Source organism: Camelus bactrianus, chromosome 34 (assembly GCF_048773025.1).
Source record: "Camelus bactrianus isolate YW-2024 breed Bactrian camel chromosome 34, ASM4877302v1, whole genome shotgun sequence".
Lineage (NCBI taxonomy): Eukaryota > Metazoa > Chordata > Mammalia > Artiodactyla > Camelidae > Camelus > Camelus bactrianus.
Genome location: NC_133572.1, coordinates 1241809 through 1264488, shown reverse-complemented (window position 1 = coordinate 1264488; position 22680 = coordinate 1241809). Strand labels below are relative to the sequence as shown.

The 22680-nt window shown below is 59.2% G+C and overlaps 1 protein-coding gene across 5 annotated transcripts in view; it reads left to right on the top strand.

Annotated features, from left to right (window-relative positions):
• Positions 1-22453, top strand: part of WNT5B (Wnt family member 5B) — a 79085-nt gene extending 56632 nt beyond the window's left edge. For 3 of the 5 annotated variants that reach the window (XM_074357581.1, XM_074357585.1, XM_074357582.1), the window contains exons 2-5: positions 10020-10167; positions 11170-11417; positions 15934-16226; positions 21149-22453. In XM_074357581.1, the coding sequence (XP_074213682.1) occupies positions 10088-10167; positions 11170-11417; positions 15934-16226; positions 21149-21607 (1080 nt within the window). In that variant the 5' untranslated portion in view covers positions 10020-10087 and the 3' untranslated portion in view covers positions 21608-22453. Of the gene's footprint in view, positions 1-7212; positions 8472-8702; positions 9249-10019; positions 10168-11169; positions 11418-15933; positions 16227-21148 lie in introns of those variants that run through there. The other 2 variants (XM_074357584.1, XM_074357583.1) reach the window with 2 other exon arrangements.
• The last annotated feature ends 227 nt before the right edge of the window (positions 22454-22680 follow it).

Genomic DNA, 22680 nt, shown 5'->3' with positions numbered 1-22680 from the left:
ATCTGGTCTCCTTATCCTGTCTCTGCCGGGTCCGCCTGCCACCAGCAGCCCGGCTCCCAGCCTCCAGCCGCCCGGCTCCCAGCCTCCAGCCCTCCCTCCCTCATCCACCCATGGTACTACCTGCAGACCGTGGCCAGGTTTCTGAGTCCCATCTGATGCTGCTTCTCTCCTGGCCAAGCGCCTCAGGTGTCCTGCAGACGCAGAAGGAGGCCCCAGGTGCTGGGGCAGGGGACCCAGGCTCTTCCATGGGAGGGGGCCCAGGAGGAAGCACCTGCCTCACCAGGAATGAATGACTTCTGTTTTCCTTTGAATTTTGGCGCCCTCCCTCCCTCTCTCTGTTGGTAGCAGTTGGATTTTGGACATGAAACTGTTGTAATGGTGTTCTTGTCATTCTCCAGATCTGTTAGGGGTTTTCAGGCCTCTCTGCACCTCTGCCCAGCAGGAGGGCCTCACCCTCCCATCTCCACCTGTGGGAGTCCCGCCCGTCCTCTGAGGGACAAATTCAGGTACCGCCTCTGTCGTGGAGCACTCCGTCCTTAGGAAGGAATCTGTCTTTCTTGGGACGAATGACTGGGTGCAGTTACTAGGATAAGAGCTGAAGAGCCGTTGCTGCCTCCTTCCTAACGCGGCGCTCTGCTAGCTGCTGCGATCTGGCCAAGTCTGCCCGCCCCGCAGGAGCACGCGCGTGTCTCCCGCTCGGCTTTGGGTCAGGGCCAAGCGTGCTCAGTAAGGCGCACTGGTCTGCGCCGGCGTCACACGAAGATCTCCATCTGAATTACTTTCTGGCGTTTTCACTGGGTCGGAGCTTTTTCTGTAGTGAGTAGCAGATACTGAATAGCCAGTCACTGAGTTCTGATGAAGGGGCCATTACTCCCAACGCCCTTACGGTGATCACCTGGAAGGCTGAGAAGCAGAGGCTGCACTGGAGCAGGAGGCTGAGGCCCGGGCCGGCAGCGGGGTGCTGACCCCGGGCCGGGCGCTGCGGCCGCTGTCCTCGCCCGGGCGCCTGTGGTCTCTTGCGTGCCAGCCCTGTTACAGCCCTTACTACACTGGACACAACTCACAGGTTGCACGTGGCGCGTGTGGCTTTGCTGATGGTGGCGATGCTTTGTTTCCTTGCCTGCTTTCCTCTCCAGACCAGCTCTGTCCGTAAACTCGGTGATGATGGAGATGTTCTGTGACCTGTCCCCGACAGTGGCCCCGCGCCACATGTGGGTACCGAGCGCCTGGCGCGTGGCTGCCGCTGCTGAGACAGGAGCGTTTAACGTCAAGTCCTTCTAACCTTAACTAGCGACAAGTGACCGGCAGCTACCGTGGCGGACAGGGCAGTGGTGCTGAGCTCCTGGGACAGTGACAGCTTCCATGTTCACTGTCCCTTCCTGCGCGCTGCGGGGCGCTCAGTGGGCCCACAATAGGTATCTGTCATGTGGTGAACGCTTAACATTTCCCCAGGTGGCTGAAGAGTGCTGGGAGCTGGCTGGGCGTCTGTGTGTCACCTCACTCTGCAGCCCCGACGATGCCGCGCGGACCACACGGCCCGGCCTCTGTCCCTGCGACCTTCACTGGGTAGCAGGCAGCAGGGGAGCAACTCAGCAGGAGGGCTGGGAGCCCCGAGGAAGAGGCCTGGTGGAGCCAAAAAGAAATGAAAGGACCTCTGTAGTGAACTGGGAGCCCCTCCACCTGCCTGGGCTTGGATTTGGTGATCCAGCTTTTTTCCGGAGGTGGCCGCAAAGGTCGTTGAACCCCCCAAATCAGAACCTGCGAGACCCACAAACCTGACCTGGAGACCCTAGTTCTGGGAAAAGAAACTTTGTGGGTGTCAGGCCAGCGAGGGGAGGAGGGGCCGCCTGGCTGTGAATGTCTCCCTGTGAGGAAGGAGATGGGGGCTCCTGCCAGGGGTGAGCGCTCTCTGCCCCTGGTTTTCATTAGAAAGCTGCTCGGGGCCTTGTCCCCGCGGGGTCCCCTTCGGCCGGTCCACCCTCGGCGTGTCCCCTGCGCCTGGCACTCCCCGTCAAGCCCGGTGGATCCACGCTGTTTCTTCTGTGATGTCCTTCTCACTGCGGTAGGCACCTCCCACTTGTTCATAAAAATGAAATCACTATCCTGTTTTTCTGAATGGAAATTGCCAATTTGGGGAGCAGAAGGTTGGCAGCGTCAGTCAGATTCCAAGAGAGCAGGAGGACTAGAGGCAGGGGGTGGGGAGGGTGTAGCTCAGGGGTGGAGCTGGTGCTGAGCACACACGAGGTCCTGGGTTCGATCCCCAGTACCTCCATTAACAAAAAAAGGGGGGAAAAAGAAAGACTAGAGTAATGTGAGGCAATAACTTATCCAAAATCTCTCTTTCTGAGATGGAATGACAGAATTCTTTAGAAAAAAAAGAACCAGTATGTGTAACTGCTTTCAGAAGACCCCGTATGTGCAAATCCAGACTTGTAAAGGGCTCAGAGTGATTATTCATATGCTATGTGTAACAGACACACAATATAAATACGATCTATAACCCGTATGGTAAGCTTTCTTTAAATAACGGAGGGGCATACTTAGAAGACTTTGCAAACCTGACAAGCTAAACAGATGTGTGAGGCAGCCAGCAGAGATGCGATAGAGACCAGCAGGGAGTGTGGAAAATTCGAGTCCCTGTGTACCCCTCCCCCCACCACGAGGGAAGCGTCTTCCAAAAATGTAAAAATATTGTGTGAGCCAGAGAGATTTGGTTACCTGCCAGTTGGTGATCCCTGCTTTTTTAAATAGCAAATTTTCCCAGGTCCTTTTAAAATACGCTTCAGTTTGCAAAAAGAGGAGCCCCTTTACTCGGCAGCATGAGACAAACACTTCAACTCCAACTGGCTCGTGGCCTGGACGGAGGCCGCCCGAGGGGGGGGTCCGGAACTCCGTTTACCTGCATCCTCCGCTCTGTCCAGACCAAGGACTTTGCAGAAGTGGGTGGCATTTGCCCAGGTCAGGGGCTTTACCCGGAGTCGCAGACCCAGTGAGAATGAGGATGTGGAGGAAGCAGGGAGCGTCCGACAGCTCCCCAGCTCCCCAGCTCCCTTGAGAAGAAAGCCGGGCACCTTCAGAGCATCTTCTTAAGTGCTTCTCACGTCTCAGGGTTCCGGAGAAGGAAAACTTCCTCGTTCTTACCTTCCAGTGGACGTTTGCTTGGGGAGAAAACTCTGCTCTCCCAAGTGAGATGCGGAGTCCGCGGGATTCTGCCCCTCCGGGAGCCACGCGGGGGCCGGGGAGTTGCGTTTCTCTGAAACGTCGAGGGGCGGGCTTTGGCCGGGTGGCCTGAGGATCCGTCTCCGTGTGCGGCTGCCCTGCACCTCGTTGAGGGCGGTCTTGCTCTGTGCTTCCCAAATGGTGGGAAGTTTGTCACCGTGATTAACTTATCACTGTGAATGACAGACGCGTGTCTGGGGAAGGGCAATTTGGCATTTCTCTAAAAGCCAGGATTAAGGTCTCATCACTCCTACCCGCCCTCTACCCACCTCATCTCATCCCCAAGGTGTGATTTCCCCTGTAGGCCGGAGACACAATGGGAAAGGACACGGGGTGTCTGGGAGGCAAGACTTCCCAAGGGCTATAAAAAGCGATGTGATGGAACTGGGGATCCCCCTACAAAAAAAGATACATTTATAGAGGCTGCGGCAGTGGAGCTGAGAAGGAAAACGGCACCTGGGGCGTCTGTCAGAGGCTGTGGAGCTTTCTGACGAAGCCTTGGGTACTTCGGAGCACGGATCTTTGGTCTCCCCTTAAAAAATATTTTAAAGAGGATAATATCTATGAAAAGAAATCTGTGCCGGAGAAACAGGACTAAATAGTAATTATTGAGACAGAAGGAGGTTTTACCAGGTCCTGGCTTCCCGGCGTGAGCGGGAAGGGATGAAAGGCTGCCCGGCTCCCTGCGCTTCCCGCGAGGCTGGGCCAGGCCTCACGCGCGAGCACGGGGCCCGCGTGGCTGGCGCGGAAGCCCTGACCCCTCCCTCCCGCCGGCCCCACCCGCCCTGGGACAGGCGTCCCACGTGGCTGTCTCTGCACCTGAGATCTCCAGCGTTCGTTTCGCGCAGAGATCTCTCTCTGAGTGCGAGGACCGCTTTATAAGCAAAAAACGAAAAACGAGTAAAGAAAAACACGCCGCATGCCCCCGAGACGACAGCTGTATTTTCCGCGGAGATGATATACCGAGGCCCCTCAAGCCGCTGGACGTTCTTCCCACTTACCAATGGTTCTTGTTGTGTGACGTCACCTGTGCAGAGACGCCCGCGGCCACAGCTTCACAAGTCGCCGTGAAGTGCCCTGCCAAGTGCGCCCCCGCTGCCCAGGCGGGTCGGGCCTCGCCGGCACCTGGAGCCCGTGTGCCCCTCCTTCCCCGCGGGGGAAGCTCCTGTCCTGACGCTTGTAGCAGCCACTTCCTCCTGGGTACGCCCTGCTGTGCGGGTCCCTGAACACGGCCGTGTCGCTGGGAATGGAGTCGCGGTTTCCAGGCTCCTTCGTGACTTGCTGCGCCCCTGCGCCCCGCCTGGAAGCTGCGGGAACGCTGTTGCCTGTAACCGCGGTTCGTCCGTCCTCGTTACTGCCTGACACTGCACGGTGTTAGCGCATTACAACGAGTTGGGCCAGACGTTGTCGACGGGCATGCGTGTGACCTCCAGTCTGAGGCTGTCGCGTTCCTGACACGCGTCCCCGTGCACACGTGGGCGGATTCCTCCAGGAGATTGCTGCGCGGTCAGGCACACTTAAAAAAAATGTAACAGGTTTATTGAGCTATAATTCACCTACCATGTACGTCACCCATTTAAAGTGTATAATTCAGTGGTTTTAATGTATTCCTAGAGTTAGGCAGCCGTCACCACAACCGTCAGTAACACGTTTAAGTGAACTCGTATGTTATTAATTACAAGGGCCTACATACTCATGGACCGTCGGCGTGAGTGACGGATTTATTCATCTGAGGCGGTGTCTGTCTGCACATGCTGAGGTCCTGTGGCGTCCGGAGGCCTTTAGCCCTCAGGTGGGGAGCCGCCTGTGTTAGGCCTTGCATGTGGAAATCTGCCATTAAAGACAGACATACATGTAGATGTGTTACTTGAAGAACTTTGGGCTTTAATTCATTGCCCGTTACTCTGGGTGGTTCTGTGACCGTGGCGCTCACATTTTCATGGGCATCAGAGGCCCCCGGAGGGCCTACTAGAACAGGCTGCGAGGCCGCACCCTCAGAGGCCCAGAGTCGGTGGGCCTGGGCGGAGCCTGATGACCACATGCCTGGTTGGTTTCCAGATGACTCCAGCACTGTTGGCTGGGGGACCGTACTTTGAGAAGCCTGTAGCTGGCTGTTACCTTGGAAACTGGGCAGCTGTGTGAGGAAGGAACTCACTGCATCCCCTAATAGATGAGATGGGGTGTGAGCCCCAGTTTGTGGGTGGGAAAAGGGGCGGTTAGCGGGTTCTTTTAGTAGCTCAGAGCCTGGCGGTGACAATGGGGGGGAGAGTAAGGTGTAAGTTTAAGACGTATCATGGAGTCACGACCCAGAGGCCTTGACAGTTGATTTGACACAAAGGGTAAAGGTGAGAAGGAGTCAAAAAGGACACGGGGATTTCAGGCCCGGACCCCGGAGGGAACTGGAGGACAGCGAGCAGGCGGGACTGCAAGGAAGGGCTTAGCCGACCAGCACCTTAGCGCCTGTGCTTCTCGGCTCTCCAGGAAGATTTACTAAACCATCATTTCATGGTCCAGAGGTGACTGGTCCCCAAGAAGCTAGAAGCGTTTGGTCATGGGGCTTTCCCTGGACCACGGGTGCTGGATGCCCAGCAGGGACTCAGGATCAGACTTCAGAGGGACCCGTAAACTTAATGAACAAGAATGGCTCTGGGAACGTTGGAAATTACCGAAGTCCTCATTTATTGCAGTATCTCTCCGACTCTTCCAAAAGCACCCCGAGGTTTTCTCTCAGACCAAACCACACCCTCAGGTGTTCTCCTTCCCGCTCTGCCCCACCCCGTCTCTCCAGTCCTCCATCCTGACGTGGCCGGTCCCTCGGACAGCTCCGTCCTGCCTTTCGGGGAGCTGTCTCACGTCCCCGCGCTGGCCCCGGGCACCTCCATGAGCAACACCTTACATGAACAACTGAGGAGCGTGCCAGATCATCCCGTGTCACGTGACTGCGGTGGCAGGACCACACAGGAAGCTGGAAGGAGGGTGATGGGGGCCTCCTTTGGAGAGCGTGGTCAGCGAAGGCTTCTTTGAAGGTGCGCCCTCAAGGACAAAGGGGCCTGCCCTGCACAGGGAGAGGCGCGGCCCATCCAGAAGGCAGCCAGGCCCAAAGTGCGGCACGTCTGTGCCTTCGGGACACTCTGGGTCTACTGCTCGGTTCCAAGGCAGCGCGTGTGGTGGTGCAGACTCGATGCCTGTCCTCTAAGTGCTGTAAACACCACGTCAGAGAAGGAGCCTCCTGGCGTCAGATTAATCAAAGACGGCTTTTTGGAGGACGTGGACCTTGAGCGTGGACTTGAGAGGAGCCTGGGGTTGGGTCACTGGACAGGAGAGCGCGTCCCCGGAAGAGGATCAGAGTGCGGTCTTGCGGGGGAGGCAGGCCTTGCTCTGGGAGCAGGAGGAGATTGGAAGAGAGACCCCGTGGTGGGAGATTCGGGAAGGGAATGGGCGGCAGGAGGAGGCCAGGGTGGTGGTTGTGGGGGCTCAGGGGCTGGGAAGCTCTGGGAGTTCTCAAACGGGGGATATTCTGGCGTGTGGTCAGCACCGTGGGAAGACCAGCGATGGAGCCCCGCGGGCTAGACCACAGGGGGGCTCACTGGGAAGTGGGCAAGGAGGAAGGGACTGGACCGCATCGCAGGAGACGCCGACAGGTGCTCTGAGCTCCAGGACGAGCCTTCTCCACGGAGGACACGGAGTGGCCCAGGGGAGGGAGGGCTCGGGACTGCGGCTCTGGTACCCCTCCCCCTGCCCCCATGCATGGAAATCCTCCCGCCAAGGGCAGCACGTGGACGGCGCCCAGGAGTTCACACGGGGACACGGCCCCTCCCGAGTGGCTGCGGCCGTCGGCCTCGCTGTGGCAGCATCGCTAACGCACTGCAGATGGTCTCTGGACCACACGCCGCAGCTGCTCCTCAGGGCACAGAGGAAGAAGTCTCCACGCAGCCTGTGCTTGCGGGGAGGGTTCTAGGTGCGGGGAGGGTTCTAGGTGTGGGGCTGCCTGTCTGGGGCCGGGGGCAGGTGTGGGAGGTGACACCACTTCCTGGGGACTCGGCTCTGGGAAGGCCAGTCCTGAGCGCCCAGGGCTGGTTCTGTGGGCGGCCAGTGAGCTTGGCGAGCGCTTGTGCCGTGGGTTGGGGTTTCCACGGCGTTACTGCTCCAGGTGAGGACGGCACGCGCGACTTCAGGGACAGAGCTGCTGGGGTGGCTCCACTCGCCCGAGTCCCTCTTCCGGTCTCCTCACTGCACCTCTTAAGGGAATGAAAATTGGTGGCTGAGTCCAGCCAGGAAAAGTCCCACTTCCAAATATGCAGCCCTTTGTTTGTGACACAGTGCTCTCACCGAGGACCCCGGGTGTGCACGGGGGTCCGATGAGCAGCAGGGCCACGCCCTGCTACCTCCCCATCCTGCCCAGTGGTCTGGGGAGACGTTCCCCCAGGGGCCCTAAGTAAGGTGAGCACCACCCTCACCCTTGACCCTTGCCCCCACTTGGGTCTCCCCGCAGCTCACTGGGCCTGACCTGCTTTGCACTTGCTTGTCCCTCGCTGGTGCTGAGAGGCTCGCACCGGCCACCAGTGCGCGTCTGATTAATGACTGCTTTGAATAAATGAATGAATGCATGCATGAGGCAGTAGGGCAGAGCTCTGGCCCTCTGGAGGGGTCCTGATTGACAATGTCGCATGCCCCCCTCGGCCAAGGAGAGACCCTGGACCCCGCCCGCTGTGTTCTGTGCTCATTAGGTCAAACCCTCAGTTGACCCAGCTTCCCTCTTCCCCAGCCATTCAGCCCAGGCCCATGAGACCAGCTGCTGACGCTCCCCTTCCCCTCCAGCCCTGCCCAGGAAAGCAGAGGGGGTGAGGGAGGCTGAGGGCTGCCCGCTTGCTCGGTGCTGGGACAGCTGGGGCTGGGGGGTCGCATCTGGGGAGAGAGCGTCTCCCGAGGGTTGTGTTTTGGGGGGAAAACATTCACCTTAGGGGGCCGTACATCTGGGAGGCAGAGAAAGGCCCCACCGCACAGGCCTGGGTCTTTTTCTTCTTTTTTTAGTTTTTGAACGACGTCTTTTGAATGAGCTGAGAGTTTGCTGGAAAGCACCCGGTGGTGGGAACATCTGCCGGAGAGGCTCCCGCCTCCGCTCATGTTTACGAGGGCCGGATTAGCGGCTCTGGGCAGGTTTGGCCTCAGCTCTGTCAGCCCATCCCCTGTGGTGACTCCTGTCCCCAGCGTGGCCTCGGGTGAACCTGGGATTCACAGAGCCTGATGAGACGGTGGGACACAGGCGAGAGACGCCGGAGTCGGGGGGACTCACGGGGATCAGAAGCGTCACCCCTGGGAGAGAGAACTCAGCCTGCAGGCGGGAGACACTAGGACCCACTTGGCGGGAGGCCGGGTGGTGGGGGCCGGCCTGTGGGGGAGCGGGTGTGGGAGGGAGAAGACCAAGGGAGGAGGGTGGCTCGGCCCCTTCGGTCCCCAAGAAGGGCTGGTCGTGGAGTTGAGGATGTTTGGACAAGGAAAGTCTTTGAAGCTTTTCTCGTGTCCTCCCGGCTCTGGCCCTGGCCCCCTCCCCTCCATAAAGCCATTAGCTTCTGGTGCCAGCCCTATCTCTGCCCCATCTCTGGTCCCAGTCGGTGCATTCACAGACCTCCTGCCCCGAGGGACGGGGAGGATTTATGGGGGTGGGGGGCCGGGGGGAGGGGGCCTCGTTAGAGGAGAAGAGGTCTGTTGGGAGAGCAGGGTGTGGGAGCTGTTGTCGGCTGAGAGGCGGCTCATTTCCGAGCGGGCTCTGCATGACAAAGGGGCAGGAGTGAGTCCCCCTTTGATCTGCCCCCTGCTGGCCCCACACACCTGCCTGCTGGTGCCCCCGCCCCCGCCGAGACCTCCCTCCCGAAGAAAAGCCAGAGGGGGTGGGGACAACGGTGGCCCAGCTCCCCTGGCCCTGCTCGGCCACCTTCCTCCCCTGGTGGCCCCGGGACCGCGACATCTGGGCTGATGCCCCAGAGCTCTGGCCGCCCCTCCCGGAGAGCCAGGAGACCCTGCACTGCGCGGTGAGCTGGGGGCTCTTGGAGTGTGGAGCCCGTGTTCCGGGAAGGTTGGGGTGCTGAGGGGCCGCGGGAAGAAGGGGCTCTGGGGTACGGGTCATGCCCTGGCTGGGGGCCCAGGGAGCAGGGGGTGCGTTTCCAGAGACTCACTCCTTGAAGACCGGGCCTTCAGGGGCCCTGGGAAAGCTGTTCTGGGCACAGCCGGTCTGGTTCGAGGGTGGCGGGCCCACCGCTGCCGGGGGCCCTGGAGGGTGCAGAGAGGGCCCCGCCAGCCTAGCTCTGGGGGCGGCCTTTGCGCTTCTCGGGGGGGGGGGCCTTGAGAAGGTGACCAGCCCTCACCGTCTCCTGCTGTCACTCCTGGGGAATATGGGCTGGGGCTGGGAGAAGGCGTCTTGAGCGAGAAGGGTGCAGATTGAGAGGGAAGCCGGTAAACCAACTCGCCGGTAGTTTTTAGCGCCACGTGGGCGAGGATGGTCAGACAGGTACACCCCTGGGAGGGGCGGGCGGGCGTTCTGGAAGGAGGGCGGTGTGCGTGGCAGCAGCAAGAGCATCTACCGGAACGCTGCCCGGGCCACACTGTGCCCGCCGAAGGACTCGTGTCCTCCCTTTTCTGGTCCCTCAGCTCCCTGTACCTTTTGGCAGTGGGTCTGAGCAGGGGCCCCAGGTTGGGGCGAGGAAGGGAGGGAGTAGGGGAGGTTGGAGACAGGCTGGCCTTCCCGGGGAGCCGGCTCTCCCGGTGCCCCCACCCTGACTCTCCCTTGTGTCTGTCCTCTCCAGGGAGCCCAGTCTCGGAAGCCATCAGTCCCGGGGTCTCCCCCGGGCCCTGGGGAGGGCAGAGGCGGACCATGCCCAGCCTGCTGGCCCTGCTCACTGCTGCCCTGCTCGCCAGCTGGGCTCCGCTTCCGGCCGAAGCCGGCTCCTGGTGGTGAGTGCGGGGCCGCGCCTGCCGGGCGGGTGGGAGGGTGGAGAAGGGACGGTCCTCTACCAGCAGCCCTGGGAGGCCCGGGACGGCTCTGTTCCTCACCCAGGCCCCCTGAGTTATGCAAAGGCCCCCCGACAGGCATTTGGTCTTTTCTCTGATCCTGTCCACGGCCCCTTTCTGTGGCCCTCCCTCCGTCTCTGGGGGTTGTTAGAAGTAGCTCTTCTGTTGCTGTTGGACCAATAAGGATATTGATTTTTTGTTGTTGGCGGTGGGGGCGAGAATTCCTGGTTTACGAGCCTAAAGACCAGATGAGGGATTTGCAGGACCACGCGTGGCTTTCCTTCGTCTTTCTGAGTCTGCTGTCACTGCCAGGCGTGTGCCCCACTGCCCCCCAACCCCCGCTGGGCGTGGTCTGTGCTCTGCTCCCATTTTTTTGTTCAGATGACAAATCTGCAGCCACCTCCAGCCTCACACTTGATTCTACCTGGTGGGTGGGAGAGGCGAAGGGAGAGCCCTGACTGCCACAGTGGGGTCAGGTCAGGGGCCAGCGGGTGACGGGAAAGTGACAATTTTAGAATATGCTGTCGTGTATGTAAATGGGCCTCAGTTTTCGAGGCATCAGGGGAGCTCTCTTTAGAGGAATTTATTGCTCTCCAGTCCTGCTCTGGTCACTCCTTCTCCGGGAAGCCGCTGGTTCTCCTGCAGAGGTGTGGCTTCGCCCGCCCGCGCCGCAGGCCCAGCCCCATGCTGGCTTCTCCTTCTGGAAGCCTCTCCCAGCTCTGAGCGCTCTCCCCTGGCTGGTCCCAGATGCTCAGTTCTGTCTCCCTGCTCCACATCTCTGGTGTCATCTGTGTTCATGCCTCAGTTTCCCTCTGAAGTCAGGGACTCTGTGTTCAGGGCCTGCATGCGGAGAGCCCCCCCGTGACCTTGCTGAGCGACCGGCTGCTGCCCACGGGCCGTGCTCACTCCTGGCCCTTCTGTGCCTTCTCTGCGTCGCCACTGTAGGTCCTTGGCCATGAACCCGGTGCAGAGACCTGAGATGTTCATCATCGGTGCCCAGCCGGTGTGCAGCCAGCTGCCGGGGCTCTCCCCTGGCCAGAGGAAGCTGTGCCAGCTGTACCAGGAGCACATGGCCTACATCGGGGAGGGGGCCAAGACGGGCATCCGAGAGTGCCAGCACCAGTTCCGGCAGCGGCGATGGAACTGCAGCACCGTGGACAACACCTCCGTCTTCGGGAGGGTCATGCAGATAGGTAAGCCGAGCCACCGTGCTCTCCTGGGCTGGGTCCAGCGCTCCGGGGACAGGGGCAGGTGTGCAAGGAGGGGGAGCTGAAATAGCACGCTGGCCCCGGCTTCCCCGCCCACGTGTGCTCTCTCTGGGCAGGGGGCAGGGTCCGAGTCAATTTAGGGTGGATTCGGAAGCCCACCACATCAACCACTGCCCCCGGTCTCAGCACTGGGGCCTCCTCCTGGGCTGTGGGCAGAGAACTGAAAATCGTAGCCCTGAGTGTCCCCAGATTTTTGCCTCTTCTACCTGGACCCCGAGAGAGATAGAAACTTCGGGCCAAATTGGTGGTGGTGGTGTCATTAACCCGACCCAGATCCAGTCCCGGCCTTTTCATCTGAAAGCGGCTAGAGGATTCTTCAGCTACCCTGTTGCTTCGATGGAGGTGTGAGCTGGGGTCTAATTGTTTTGGGTTCTTTTGAAATGCAATCCTCCCCTCTCTGGCAAGAAATTGAGAAATCCGGGACTATTCGACAGGGGTCTTGTCCCAGGGCCATAAAAGGAAGGTGTTAGAACCCAGCGACCCTCCTGGGCTCACGTTCTCCCAGGACCGCTCCCTCGCAAAAGGCGGCATTCTGGAGTCCCCTGGGGCTGAGATCTTCCCGAAGAGTGAGTCCAGCAGCAGGGAGCAGGGGAGTTAGGGTTCTGCTCCCCTGGTGTGGAGGCCCCTCCCCCTCCTGCCCCACACTGAGAAGGAAGGTCCTGGGAAAGTACGCTCTCGGACCTGTGCTTCTCTCGTCTTCCTTCAGCATCAACTCAAGGCCCGTGAAAGGAAGGCTCTCGAGTTCCTGTAACAGTGCGACTGGGCGCCTGTCCCAAAAGAATGGGCTTGGGGCCCCAGGGGGACTCATTCAGAATTCATCAGCCCTTCCCAAATATGCAGCATCTGCCCTCCTCCCCAGGAGGAGTCCTGGTCAGCAGCTCTTCCTGCTACCGTCTTCGGGGAGGAACCCCGGGTGGCTCCGGTGTGGAGCGAGGCAGCCGCGGATCCCTTTCCTTGGGACCGAGTGTCTGCCAGATGTCGGCCACATCCTCCTCACGTGTTATCTTGCTGTGAAGGCCAAGCAGTGGGCTTAACTCTAGGGCAGGAGGGATGTCAGGAGCAGAAACACAGGGTGCGGGTTTGCATGGTGGGGTGTGTCTCCGTGCCCTGTTCTGTTAGCAGTGGAGCCCTTCGGCTTGCCTTCTGTGCACTGCCCCCTTTTGCGGCTTCTGCGCAGGCCGGTGCTGTGCAGGAAGCTGTCCTTCCGCCTCCTGCTGGGCCCAGGGGCGCTGGAGTCCCATTGTAGTGGCCTCTGGCATGACTTCCGAGACTTCTCCCCGTTTTGAGCCACCGCAGGCATCCCCCACCAGGGGGCAGCAGAGCGGTCCAGAGGGCGATAGGCCCCTCACCTGGTGGCCCCGGAGGCAGGAGGCACGTACCTGGTGGCTGGGCTGCCGTGGAACAGAGGGCGTGATGCTGTCCTGCAGTCTCCTTGTCAGGGAAGACACAAGATCTCTCAGTGGCCCCATGGCTGCTGGTTTATTAGCCTTTCTCCTCTCTGGATTGGTTCACATACAGAGATGCCCCCATGCTGCTTATCCACTCGGAAGCCCCAGTTCCCTCCTGCTTGCTGGGGGCAGCACAAGGTCTGTTCCTCTGTCCCCAGAGACACACGAGCTGCCACAGGAAGGCAGAGCTGCCTGCCCTCGGGGCTGAGGATGCCCCCCACCCAAGGAGGCAGATGGAGTGGCCACGCTTCCCCCGGGACCCACTGGGGTCCAGCCCCACGGCCCTGGGACCCTCAGAGCCAGAGGGTGTGCAGGATCACGCCCAGTGCTGCGGGAACTTTTTTTAAAAGGCAGTTCCGAGAGCGGTGACTCCGCTCGGAGGAGCAGGCTTGCTGAAGGGCAGTGGAAGGAGTCAGACGTGAGCAGCTCGGAAAGGGGGAAACAGCAGAGGCTCGCTGGCTGTTCTCGAACGCTGCAGGGCTGTCAAATGGGGGGGCTCGCTCCGGCAGGGGGGACTTAGAGAGGCGTGTTTCAGCTTACTCTAAGAAAGAACATTCTGCTGATTAGAGCCATTTAGAAAAGATGGAGTGGGTGGCCTTGGGGATGCAAGCTGCTTCTCCCGGGAATGCTGTAAAAGCAGCTCTCACAGCGGTTGGAAAGTGGATGTGGGCCCAGCCTCAGAGGCTCCTGCCTGCCCAGGATGCCAGGTCGGGGTGTTGAGGCCCCATTGTGGGACGACTTCTCAGGCATAACTCCCTCAAAGAGGGGCCGGGCCCTCCTCCCTAAGACCCCTTGGCCGTCGTACCCCCGTCTGACTCCCTGGACCCGACTCTGGACATGGCTCACACTGGCGCAGGCGTCAGTCCCGATGGCTCGATCCTGAGCGTGACTTCCTGCACCACCCGCTTGTTCTCGTGCTGTTCCCACTCCACGTCCTGCCAGAAGCTGACCCCTGGTTCACGGAGAAAAGCTGGCTTGCCCAGTCTGTTCTGGCTGCGAACTTCGCCGTGTGGCGCCTATACAGTCAAGCAGTGGGGCCAGGTGGGAGGTCGTTCTAGACCCATCCGTGACTGCAGGCCGTGGAACGTCCACCTCGGGCCGTGCAGGCTCGGAAGAGGGGGACGTGGGGACAGAAGGTTCTGCCTGGTCTAATCGCTGAGATCAGGACTGAATCTCAGCTCCCTGCTGAGGGCCCCCTCCCCCATACTCGAGTCGATCTGAGTACTTACAGCTTTACAGGCTGTAACTCGCAGGCCACACAGCTCAGTACCCTGAAGGGCCCGACTCAGTGTATATTCACAGGACTGCGACACCGCCCCCACTCTCTCAGTCTAGCACACTTTCGCAGCCCTACAAAGAAACTGCATACCCTTCGTGGGCACTCTCCATCTCTCCCCCCTCCTCCTGAGCCCGAGGCAGCCACTCACCTTTCTGTCCCTACGAATCTTCCTGTTGTGGACACTTCATATAAATGGGATCATACAGCATGTGGCCCGTTCAGTACGAAGTGCAGCTTGGTCACTTAGCACAGTAACTCCACGGTCACCCACGTCGTGCATGTCCCGGCACCGCAGGACCCTTCGGGCTGAACGACGTCCCACTGCACGGGCACTGCCGCCTCTTGGGTGCCTGTCCGCCTGCTGGTGGGCAGTCCGGCTTGTTTCCACTTGGGGGCTGTCACGAATGATGCTGCAGCGAACGTTCACGGACAAGTTTTTGTGTGGACATACGTTTTTGTTTATCTTGGATATATTCTTAGGAGTAGAATTGCTGGCAATTCTACGTTTAACCTTCTGAGGGGCTGCCAGACTCTTCCAAAGCAGCCGCCCCGCTCAGCGTTGCCAGCGGCAGCACAGGAGGGCTCCGGTCTTCCGTGCTCTCATCAGCTCGTCAGCCGTTGCCTCTTTGATTCGAGCCACCCTGTGTCTTGTGGTTCTTCTGTAATCGCGGTGCAGTCAGTTTACAGGGCTGTGTCAGCTGCTGGTGCGCAGCCTCATGCTTCAGTCGTACGTGCACATCCGCATGTTCGTTTTCATGTTCTTTTTCATAGCGTCTCATGATTTTGATCTGCATTTCCCTGGTGGCTGAGGGTTTTTTTGTTTTGAGTATTATTTTTTATGAAAGTTTTTATTGAAGTAGAGTTCTATCATGTGAGTGGGGTTTTTTTTTTATATTTTTGGAAGAGTGATTTATTTATTTATTTAGGTTTTTTGGGGGGTGTAATTAGGTTTATTTACTTCTTCATTTTTAGAGGAGGCACTGGGGATTGAACCCAGGACCTCTCCATGCTAAGCTTGCGCTCTACCACGTGAGCTACACCCTCCCCCCTTACTGTGTGAGTTTTTAAGTGGTTCGCCACGGCGACAGAGAAGTGCACAGTTTGGATTTTCCACTGGAAGTAAACGATCTGGATGTGTAGAGAGACCGTGCTGACCGTCCCGTGGACTTGGCTCCCCAGGGCTGTGGCACTTGAGGCTGTGTGGACCATGGAAGAGGGAGAGGGCTCGGACGATCCCGGAAGTCGTAATTCTAGTTCGTTTCCACTCCTGGTCTCTGCCGCCGGCAAGCTAGGTCATGACAGCCGTACAAAGGACAGGCGTGTGACTCACGGAGGGTGAGGACCTGGCGTCTGTGAGGGAGAGGTGTTTGCCGGGACAGATCGCACTGTTGGGCCTGTTTCTCCTGTCTCGTTCCGTCTGTCCCAGCTGTCCCAGCCGTCCCAGAAGTGCGTTAATGCCCACCCCTCGTCTGCTCAGGTCTGCCCCCCAGTTAGCCACTGGTGTGTAAACTTCTCCGGAATGAATGCCGGAACAGGTCAGGGCTGGAGGGGCTCCTGGTCCAGGGCAGATTGTAACCAGGAGAGCCTCCCATGGAGGTGAAAGGTGCTCCCTCCTGGCATCGCCCCCTCCCTGGTGGTCTTCAGGCCACTGCAGTGCCAGCACCCCCGGGCACAGCAGGAGGGAAGGGCCTGCAGCCTGTCTCCTTGTCCGCAGGGAGCCGGGAGACCGCCTTCACCTACGCCGTGAGCGCGGCCGGGGTGGTCAACGCCATCAGCCGGGCCTGCCGCGAGGGCGAGCTGTCCACGTGCGGCTGCAGCCGGACGGCGCGGCCCAAGGACCTGCCCCGGGACTGGCTGTGGGGGGGCTGCGGGGACAACGTGGAGTACGGCTACCGCTTCGCCAAGGAGTTCGTGGACGCCCGCGAGAGGGAGAAGAACTTCGCCAAGGGGTCGGAGGAGCAGGGCCGCGTGCTCATGAACCTGCAGAACAACGAGGCGGGCCGAAGGGTAAGCGGACCCCCCACACATACACCCGCATGGCAGACCCTGCCCACAAGCACACCTGGTCGGCGGACCCTGCCCCCCCCCACCCGGATGGCAGCTTCTGTCTCCCTCCCCCACCACACACGCACACCTGGCCCATTGGCTGTTCCTGGGCTGGGGCTGCACAGCGACTGGGGTGGGGTCCAGGAAGGCAGTGGGTCCCACCACAGAGATTCTCACCCAGGCTGCTGACCGGGACCCTGATTCCAAAAGGTTCCATTTCCCAAAGGGCACACACAGCTGTCACTGTCTTCACCTCGTTTACTTTTCTGTCTGTCCCTGTAGGATTTAGGTGCAGTCTTTTTTTTTTTTTATTTACTGGGGGGAGGTAATTAGGTTTACTTATTTATTTTTAGAGGAGGCACTGGGGATTGAACCCAGGACTTCGTGCATGCTGAGCACACTCTCCACCACAGAGCTCTACCCTCCCCGCCAGGTGCCATCTTGTCATCAGTCCCAGGCACATGAAGAGGCGTTCTTGTCTTGACCGCCCCTCCTTTGTGATTTGAAGCTGGGGCTACTGGGAGCTTAAGGCCCCCAGACCTAGTCTAGGGCGGAGCTGACCTTTGAGAGCTGCTCTCACGCGTCCCCAGAAGCCTGCGTCGGTCCTGACGGCAAATGCACCCCCAGGCTTTAAGCATGAGCAGAAGTGTGGCAAGTGACCATACTTTGAAGGCTCAGTCCGACCAATCTCATGTAAGATGCCACGGTCTTCTGAGCCTCCAGTTCAGTGGAAACTGAAGTGTGGTTTTGGGGGGAGCTGTGTTTCTTGCCTGGGCAGGGGCTCCGGGCTCCTTGCACGTGTGCTGGAGAGCTGGTGCCATCTCCACCGGCGCCTTGCTCGGGAGGCCCCCTCTGAGCAGGCGGCCCGCCCTCTCTCCCAGGCTGCTCCGCAGAGTCTGCCTCTGGCCCCGGAGCAGAGGGCTCGCGCCGTGGGATGCTCTGCCTCGGCTGTTCAGGTCTCCAGTGCACGTGTGCGTCCAGGGCTCCCTGGAGAGGTCTGAGGCCTGAGAGCTGGGTGGCCGGAGGCGCTCCTGGCGCAGTCCACACACTTCTCAGGAAAGCACACAGCCCTCCTTCTGGGAGCGTGCCGTTCACACTCAGAGCTGTGTCACTCTGGGCTTGGGCCCCAGCAAGATTCTGTGGTGAAGCCAAAGATGAGCTAACTCAAAAACCGGAAAAGCCGTTCCTGGAGGGAAAAAAGTAAATTCAGAAATTTTCTTTTGTTTTCTTTTTTTTTTTTATTCTTTTTATTTCTTTGTTTTTTTGTTTTTGTTCATTTCTCCTTTTTTATTTTTTAATTTTCTTTTTTTTGTTGTTCGTTCAATTTCTTTTTGTTTAAATTCAGAAATTTAATGGTTCATTGGTGATTTAGTAACAGGATATAGATACACTTTTAAAAAAGTGTTTATATATTAATTTTAGAAAATTTAACCCATGTTTTGTAGGAACACATCGCAAACAAAGGGAGCTCGAAATGCCTTTTCTCTGACTGGGGACCCTGTGGTGCTGGCAAAACGTGATGCCCGCGTGTGAACTTAGCGCCATCACCAGGGTGACAGAGTCGAAATTAGAATTGGGCAGCGCCAGCGTCTTCCTTCCAGAGCCCCCGTCAGAGGCTGGTTTTGCTTGGCCAGCCGTGGGAATCGTCTGCAGTGGTGTCGGGAGTACAGGCTGTGGCTCTGATCTGTGGCTTCGTGTGTAAACAAGGCAGAGAGCCCAGAGCCCTCGGATCACCTTCCGCTCTTGGGGTGCCTGTGGCGGCGCCTCAGTCTCCCAGAACTTCCTCCTTCTGTCTGCCAGGCTGGGTGTGTAACCATGAAAGAGACTGTTTTTTAAAAAAAAAAAGAGGTTGAAGTCTCCATTTTATTTCCGGGATGCCCAAATCCCACCTATTTTTCAAGATCTCAGTTCAAAACCACCTACTCCTGAGGTCTTTCCTGTCCCCTGTGGTCGTGGTCTCTCTGCGTCTCACGTGCAGTGCGGTGTTTTAGACTTTCTCTGAGGCATCGTCCCCCCCACGGCTGCAGTCCCCGAGGACAGGGGCGCCTTGGACCCCTGCTGTGCGTTCCACAGGGGTGGGGGCACCTGACTGTGCAGAGACGAGGTCCCTGAGGTCTGCTTTCAAGAGGTCAAATTCAGGGGGCTTGCCTGTCTCTGCTGTCCTGGGGGGACCATGGCGGACGTGGAGGGGACTGGGCATTCTTGGGGAGGGGCCAGGTCAGCCCCGTCTTGACCCCACTTCTGCTGGCTCCTCACGGCGTCGCCCTTGTCTGTTTGCTTTTTCCAGCCCTTATCTGGCCGGTCCTCCCCGCACCCCTCTGTGTCTTCCCTGTCCTTGCACCTCCTCACAGCGCCTTGTCTTCCCCGGCCTCCGTCTGCTCCAGGTGCGGAATTCTGTCCCTCTGTTTCTTACCCTCGCCAGGGAGCAGGCACCCCCACCCGCCACCTCCCAGCCCTCACACCCTCACAAACAGTCCCTCGGTGCTGGCAGGGAATGAACGTTCCCTGGATTACTGTTTTACAGCCTGATCCTTTTTTTAAGTGAAATATCTAGGATCTGACATCCTGACCACAGAGTAAATCTTGGGGTTCCTTTGCAAGAAATTTCTCTTGGCCTTTGAGGGTCTCCAGTGACCCCATTTTGCATATTCAGGGCAGGAGCAGGGGGGTGACACTGCCTTGTCCCTCAAGGGCCGCTAAACATCTTCCAGATAAAGCTGACATTCCTGCCCATCCCAAGCCCGTCACACCATCAGAGAGACATGAGAGGGCCGGGTGCAGGGGGGCTGTGCTGGGGGCAAGAACTGAGAAAAATGGTAACACAGTCTGTTGCTTTTGCAGTGAACCGGAAGGGCCCCAAGCTGGGGATTCCCCCTTCTCTTGCGGGAGGAGCGTGTCCATGTTAGCCACAGTGAAATGCTTAGAACGCAAGCCTTCCTGTGTGCATGATGTCTGTCTTCCCAGAGGGAGGGTGGGAGGAACGTCTAAATAGAGGGGTCCAGTGAGGCTCTCCCCGCTGGGTTGGTTTTACTGAAATTCCTGTCCTTCCTCGGGGGCCTCACTTCCTCCCCAAATCTCCCGAAGTGTCTGCTCCCAGGGGAGGTGCCTGTCCCTCCCCCAGCCACTTAGCGGTTCACAATTTTAGGCCCTTAATGTTTCCTCCTTCCAGCAGCGCCAGATGCCTGACTTCCGCCTCTAAGCCCAGGACCACTTCCAAGAAATCTCAGGCTCCGGCTCAGTCCCGGGGTATTTGTGCCGGGAGGGTGACTGCAGGCCTGTCTTTGAAGTGCCTGCTGGGACGGGCGGTCAGTTCCTCCGCGCCTGGGGCCTGGAGCTGCTGCCAAGGGCTGGTGCCTCTAACCCTGGGTGGGGGCCGGCCTGCCCTCTCCACCCTAATCCCTTTTTAAGCCCCAAGGTTGGAGCCAGAAGTGAAGGTCTTCCTGACTCCCTCCTGGGTGGCCCCATGCAGGTCATTAAGCCTCTGCAGAGGGGCAGTTTCTCCACCCTAAAGTAGGGGGGAAGCTCCACCCCAGGGGAAAACCAGGACGACTTTCGACAGTAGTGACGCGAGCTGGTGCAGGCGAAGCTGTTCCTTGCACCTGCAGCGGCCTCCACAGCCACAGCCTGGGAACTCTGGGAAAGAAATCCGAGCGAAACCCCTGACAAATGAGTCCTGCCTCCGTGGGTGACAATGGCTGTGGCACGAGAGAGGGGCCTGCGGGGGCCTGCGTCTGTGTCCTGCCATCTGCACGGCTGGGCCCGCTGCCAGGGACTGGACACGGCGCGGCCACGGGCTGTTGCCGAAGAGTGCTTGGTGAGCGGCATGCGGGTCCACGCCCGCTTTTACCCTTGGACCTGGGACAGCCCAGGTCCGGTCCACTCCCCTTGCTGGGTCCAGTGACGTCCGGGTGGATTTGCTTTCCCAGGAGTCACCCCTGAGGTGGACCTATCAAACAGCTCTTCCATCTCAGGCGGCCCCCACCTCCCCTGCGTCACAGCCTCTCCAGGTGGGAGGCCTTGTCACAAATGTGCCGTGGTTTATGGTGAGGCTCCTGACGGGAATGCAGAGCTAATGGCCGGCTGTTAACACAGAACAAGGGGCCCTCCAGTTCCTAGGGGGCTTGGCGGGACTGGGAGAGTTTCGGCTAAGCGGGGCTCTGCCAGTGGTTTCTGTGGTTTTTTCTTTATCCCTTGCATTTTTTTAAACTTTTTTTTATTGAGTTGCAGTCATTTTACAATGTTGTGTCAAATTCCAGTGTAGAGCGCAGTTTTTCAGTTACAGGTGAACACGCATGCGTTCATTGTCACATCCCCCTCCGCTGTGAGCCACCACAAGGTCCTGTATATGTTCCCCTGTGCTGCACAGTGGTCTCTGTTTCAGGCTCATGGTCTGGGCTCTTTTTCCTGACTTGGGCTCTGTACCGTGTAAAAGGAGGAGTCATCTTGTTGGTTTTTATTTGAGATGTTTTTCCCCCTTAACAGAGGCGCTGGGGATTGAACCCAGGACCCTGGGCACACAAAGCACGTGCTCTCCAGCTGAGCTGTACCCGCTTCCCTTGTTTGGGACTTTGGTCAAGATGGAAATATCCTTTTTCTCCTGTGGTAAAGATGACACATCTAACAAATTTCCAGGAATGAGAAATGGGTGACGTAGGAAGGGCAGGTGCCTCCCTGGTGGCTGATCAGACGCAGGTGTCACCTCCCAGCGTGTTCCCATGTGCTGCTGCTCTTCTGGAAAGACCTTTGGATACAGTCGGGAAGCCGCCCCTGCGCCCGCACGCTCCGCCCGCCCTCGCCTGCACGTGGCGGGGGCGACCCCAGACGCCCTCCGGCGCCTTCCCTCGGGGATGCCCCTGCTCACGCAGTCTCCCTCCTCCCCGCAGGCTGTGTATAAGATGGCAGACGTAGCCTGCAAGTGCCACGGCGTCTCGGGGTCCTGCAGCCTCAAGACCTGCTGGCTGCAGCTGGCCGAGTTCCGCAAGGTGGGGGACCAGCTGAAGGAGAAATACGACAGCGCGGCGGCCGTGCGCGTCACCCGGCGGGGCAAGCTGGAGCTGGTCAACAGCCGCTTCAACCCGCCCACGCCCGAGGACCTGGTCTACGTGGACCCCAGCCCCGACTACTGCCTGCGCAACGACACCACCGGCTCGCTGGGCACGCAGGGCCGGCTGTGCAACAAGACATCGGAGGGCATGGACGGCTGCGCGCTCATGTGCTGCGGCCGCGGCTACGACCAGTTCAAGAGCGTGCGGGTGGAGCGCTGCCACTGCAGGTTCCACTGGTGCTGCTTCGTCAGGTGCAGGAAGTGCGCGCAGACCGTGGACCAGTTCGTCTGCAAGTAGCTCCCGGGGCCCGTTGGTCCCCGGCCTCGCCTCCGCTCCGCCTCACAGAAGTTTATATTATAGAAGTCTATATAAATCTATTTTATATTTGTATAAATAAAGGGATGGATGGTAAATCATTAAAAGAAGAGAATGGAAAGGAAAAGCTTATTTAAAAGGTGCTGGAGGTCCCTGAGGGTCGGGCTTGCTGATCCCCTCCCCGTTGGGGGAGGGGTCCTTCCCCCGCTCTGGCGAGGATGCTCACCATGCCGGTCCCCCCACCCCGGCCTTGGGGAGAGAGGTGGCAGCCGGATGGAGATGATTGTGTCCGGAGTCTGTCGGGTGGATGACTGGCCTGGGGAAGGAGGCTGGAGTGCAGCTTCGCCTGGAGATTTTCAGGGTCTGGTCCAGCAGGCCGACTGGTTCTGGAAGAGGCCCGGTGCTGCCTGGCGTGTTCCTTTGTGTGCGTGCTTGCAGGCCCCATGTCATCGCTGACCTGGGAACCCCAGAGGGACCAGCGCCCCGCCAGCCCCCGGGCCGGTTGCTGTGGCGGGAACTGCTCTTCCTCGGTCCTCTGGCTCCCTGACACCGAGAGGGAGGGGTCGTTTGACCTGCCGCGTCCGGAAAGATGGAGACTGAATGTCTGGGCCCCAGCTGCAGAAAGCAGGAGGTGCAGGCGGAGGGCAGGTCGCACCGAGCTCCCTCCCGTACAGGGAGCAGCGACCTGGGAAGCTGCTGCCGCCTCCCTGGCCCCGCGCCGCCCCGCCCCGCCCCGCCCCGCCGTCGAGGGAGGCTGGGTCAGGCTGGGGCCGCTGCATCTCAGCCCCAGGTGTAGTTTCCCTCTGGCATTAAACGCCTTCGGCTGAAGTTGCTCTCTCTCCTTATTTGGACACACAACTCTTTCCTGGGTCTCCTATTTTCGATCTGATCCTTGGAGCCCTGCTACAGGGTGCAGGAATGGAGGAGGGCGGGGGAAACAAGACTCTAGAGCTCTAGTCTGGTGCTTGGGGGGGGGGGCATTGTGAGCATCAACGAGGTGACGCGCGGAAGCCCTGTCCCCGAGAGCAGCGCAGAGTTCAAGAGTAGCTGTTAAT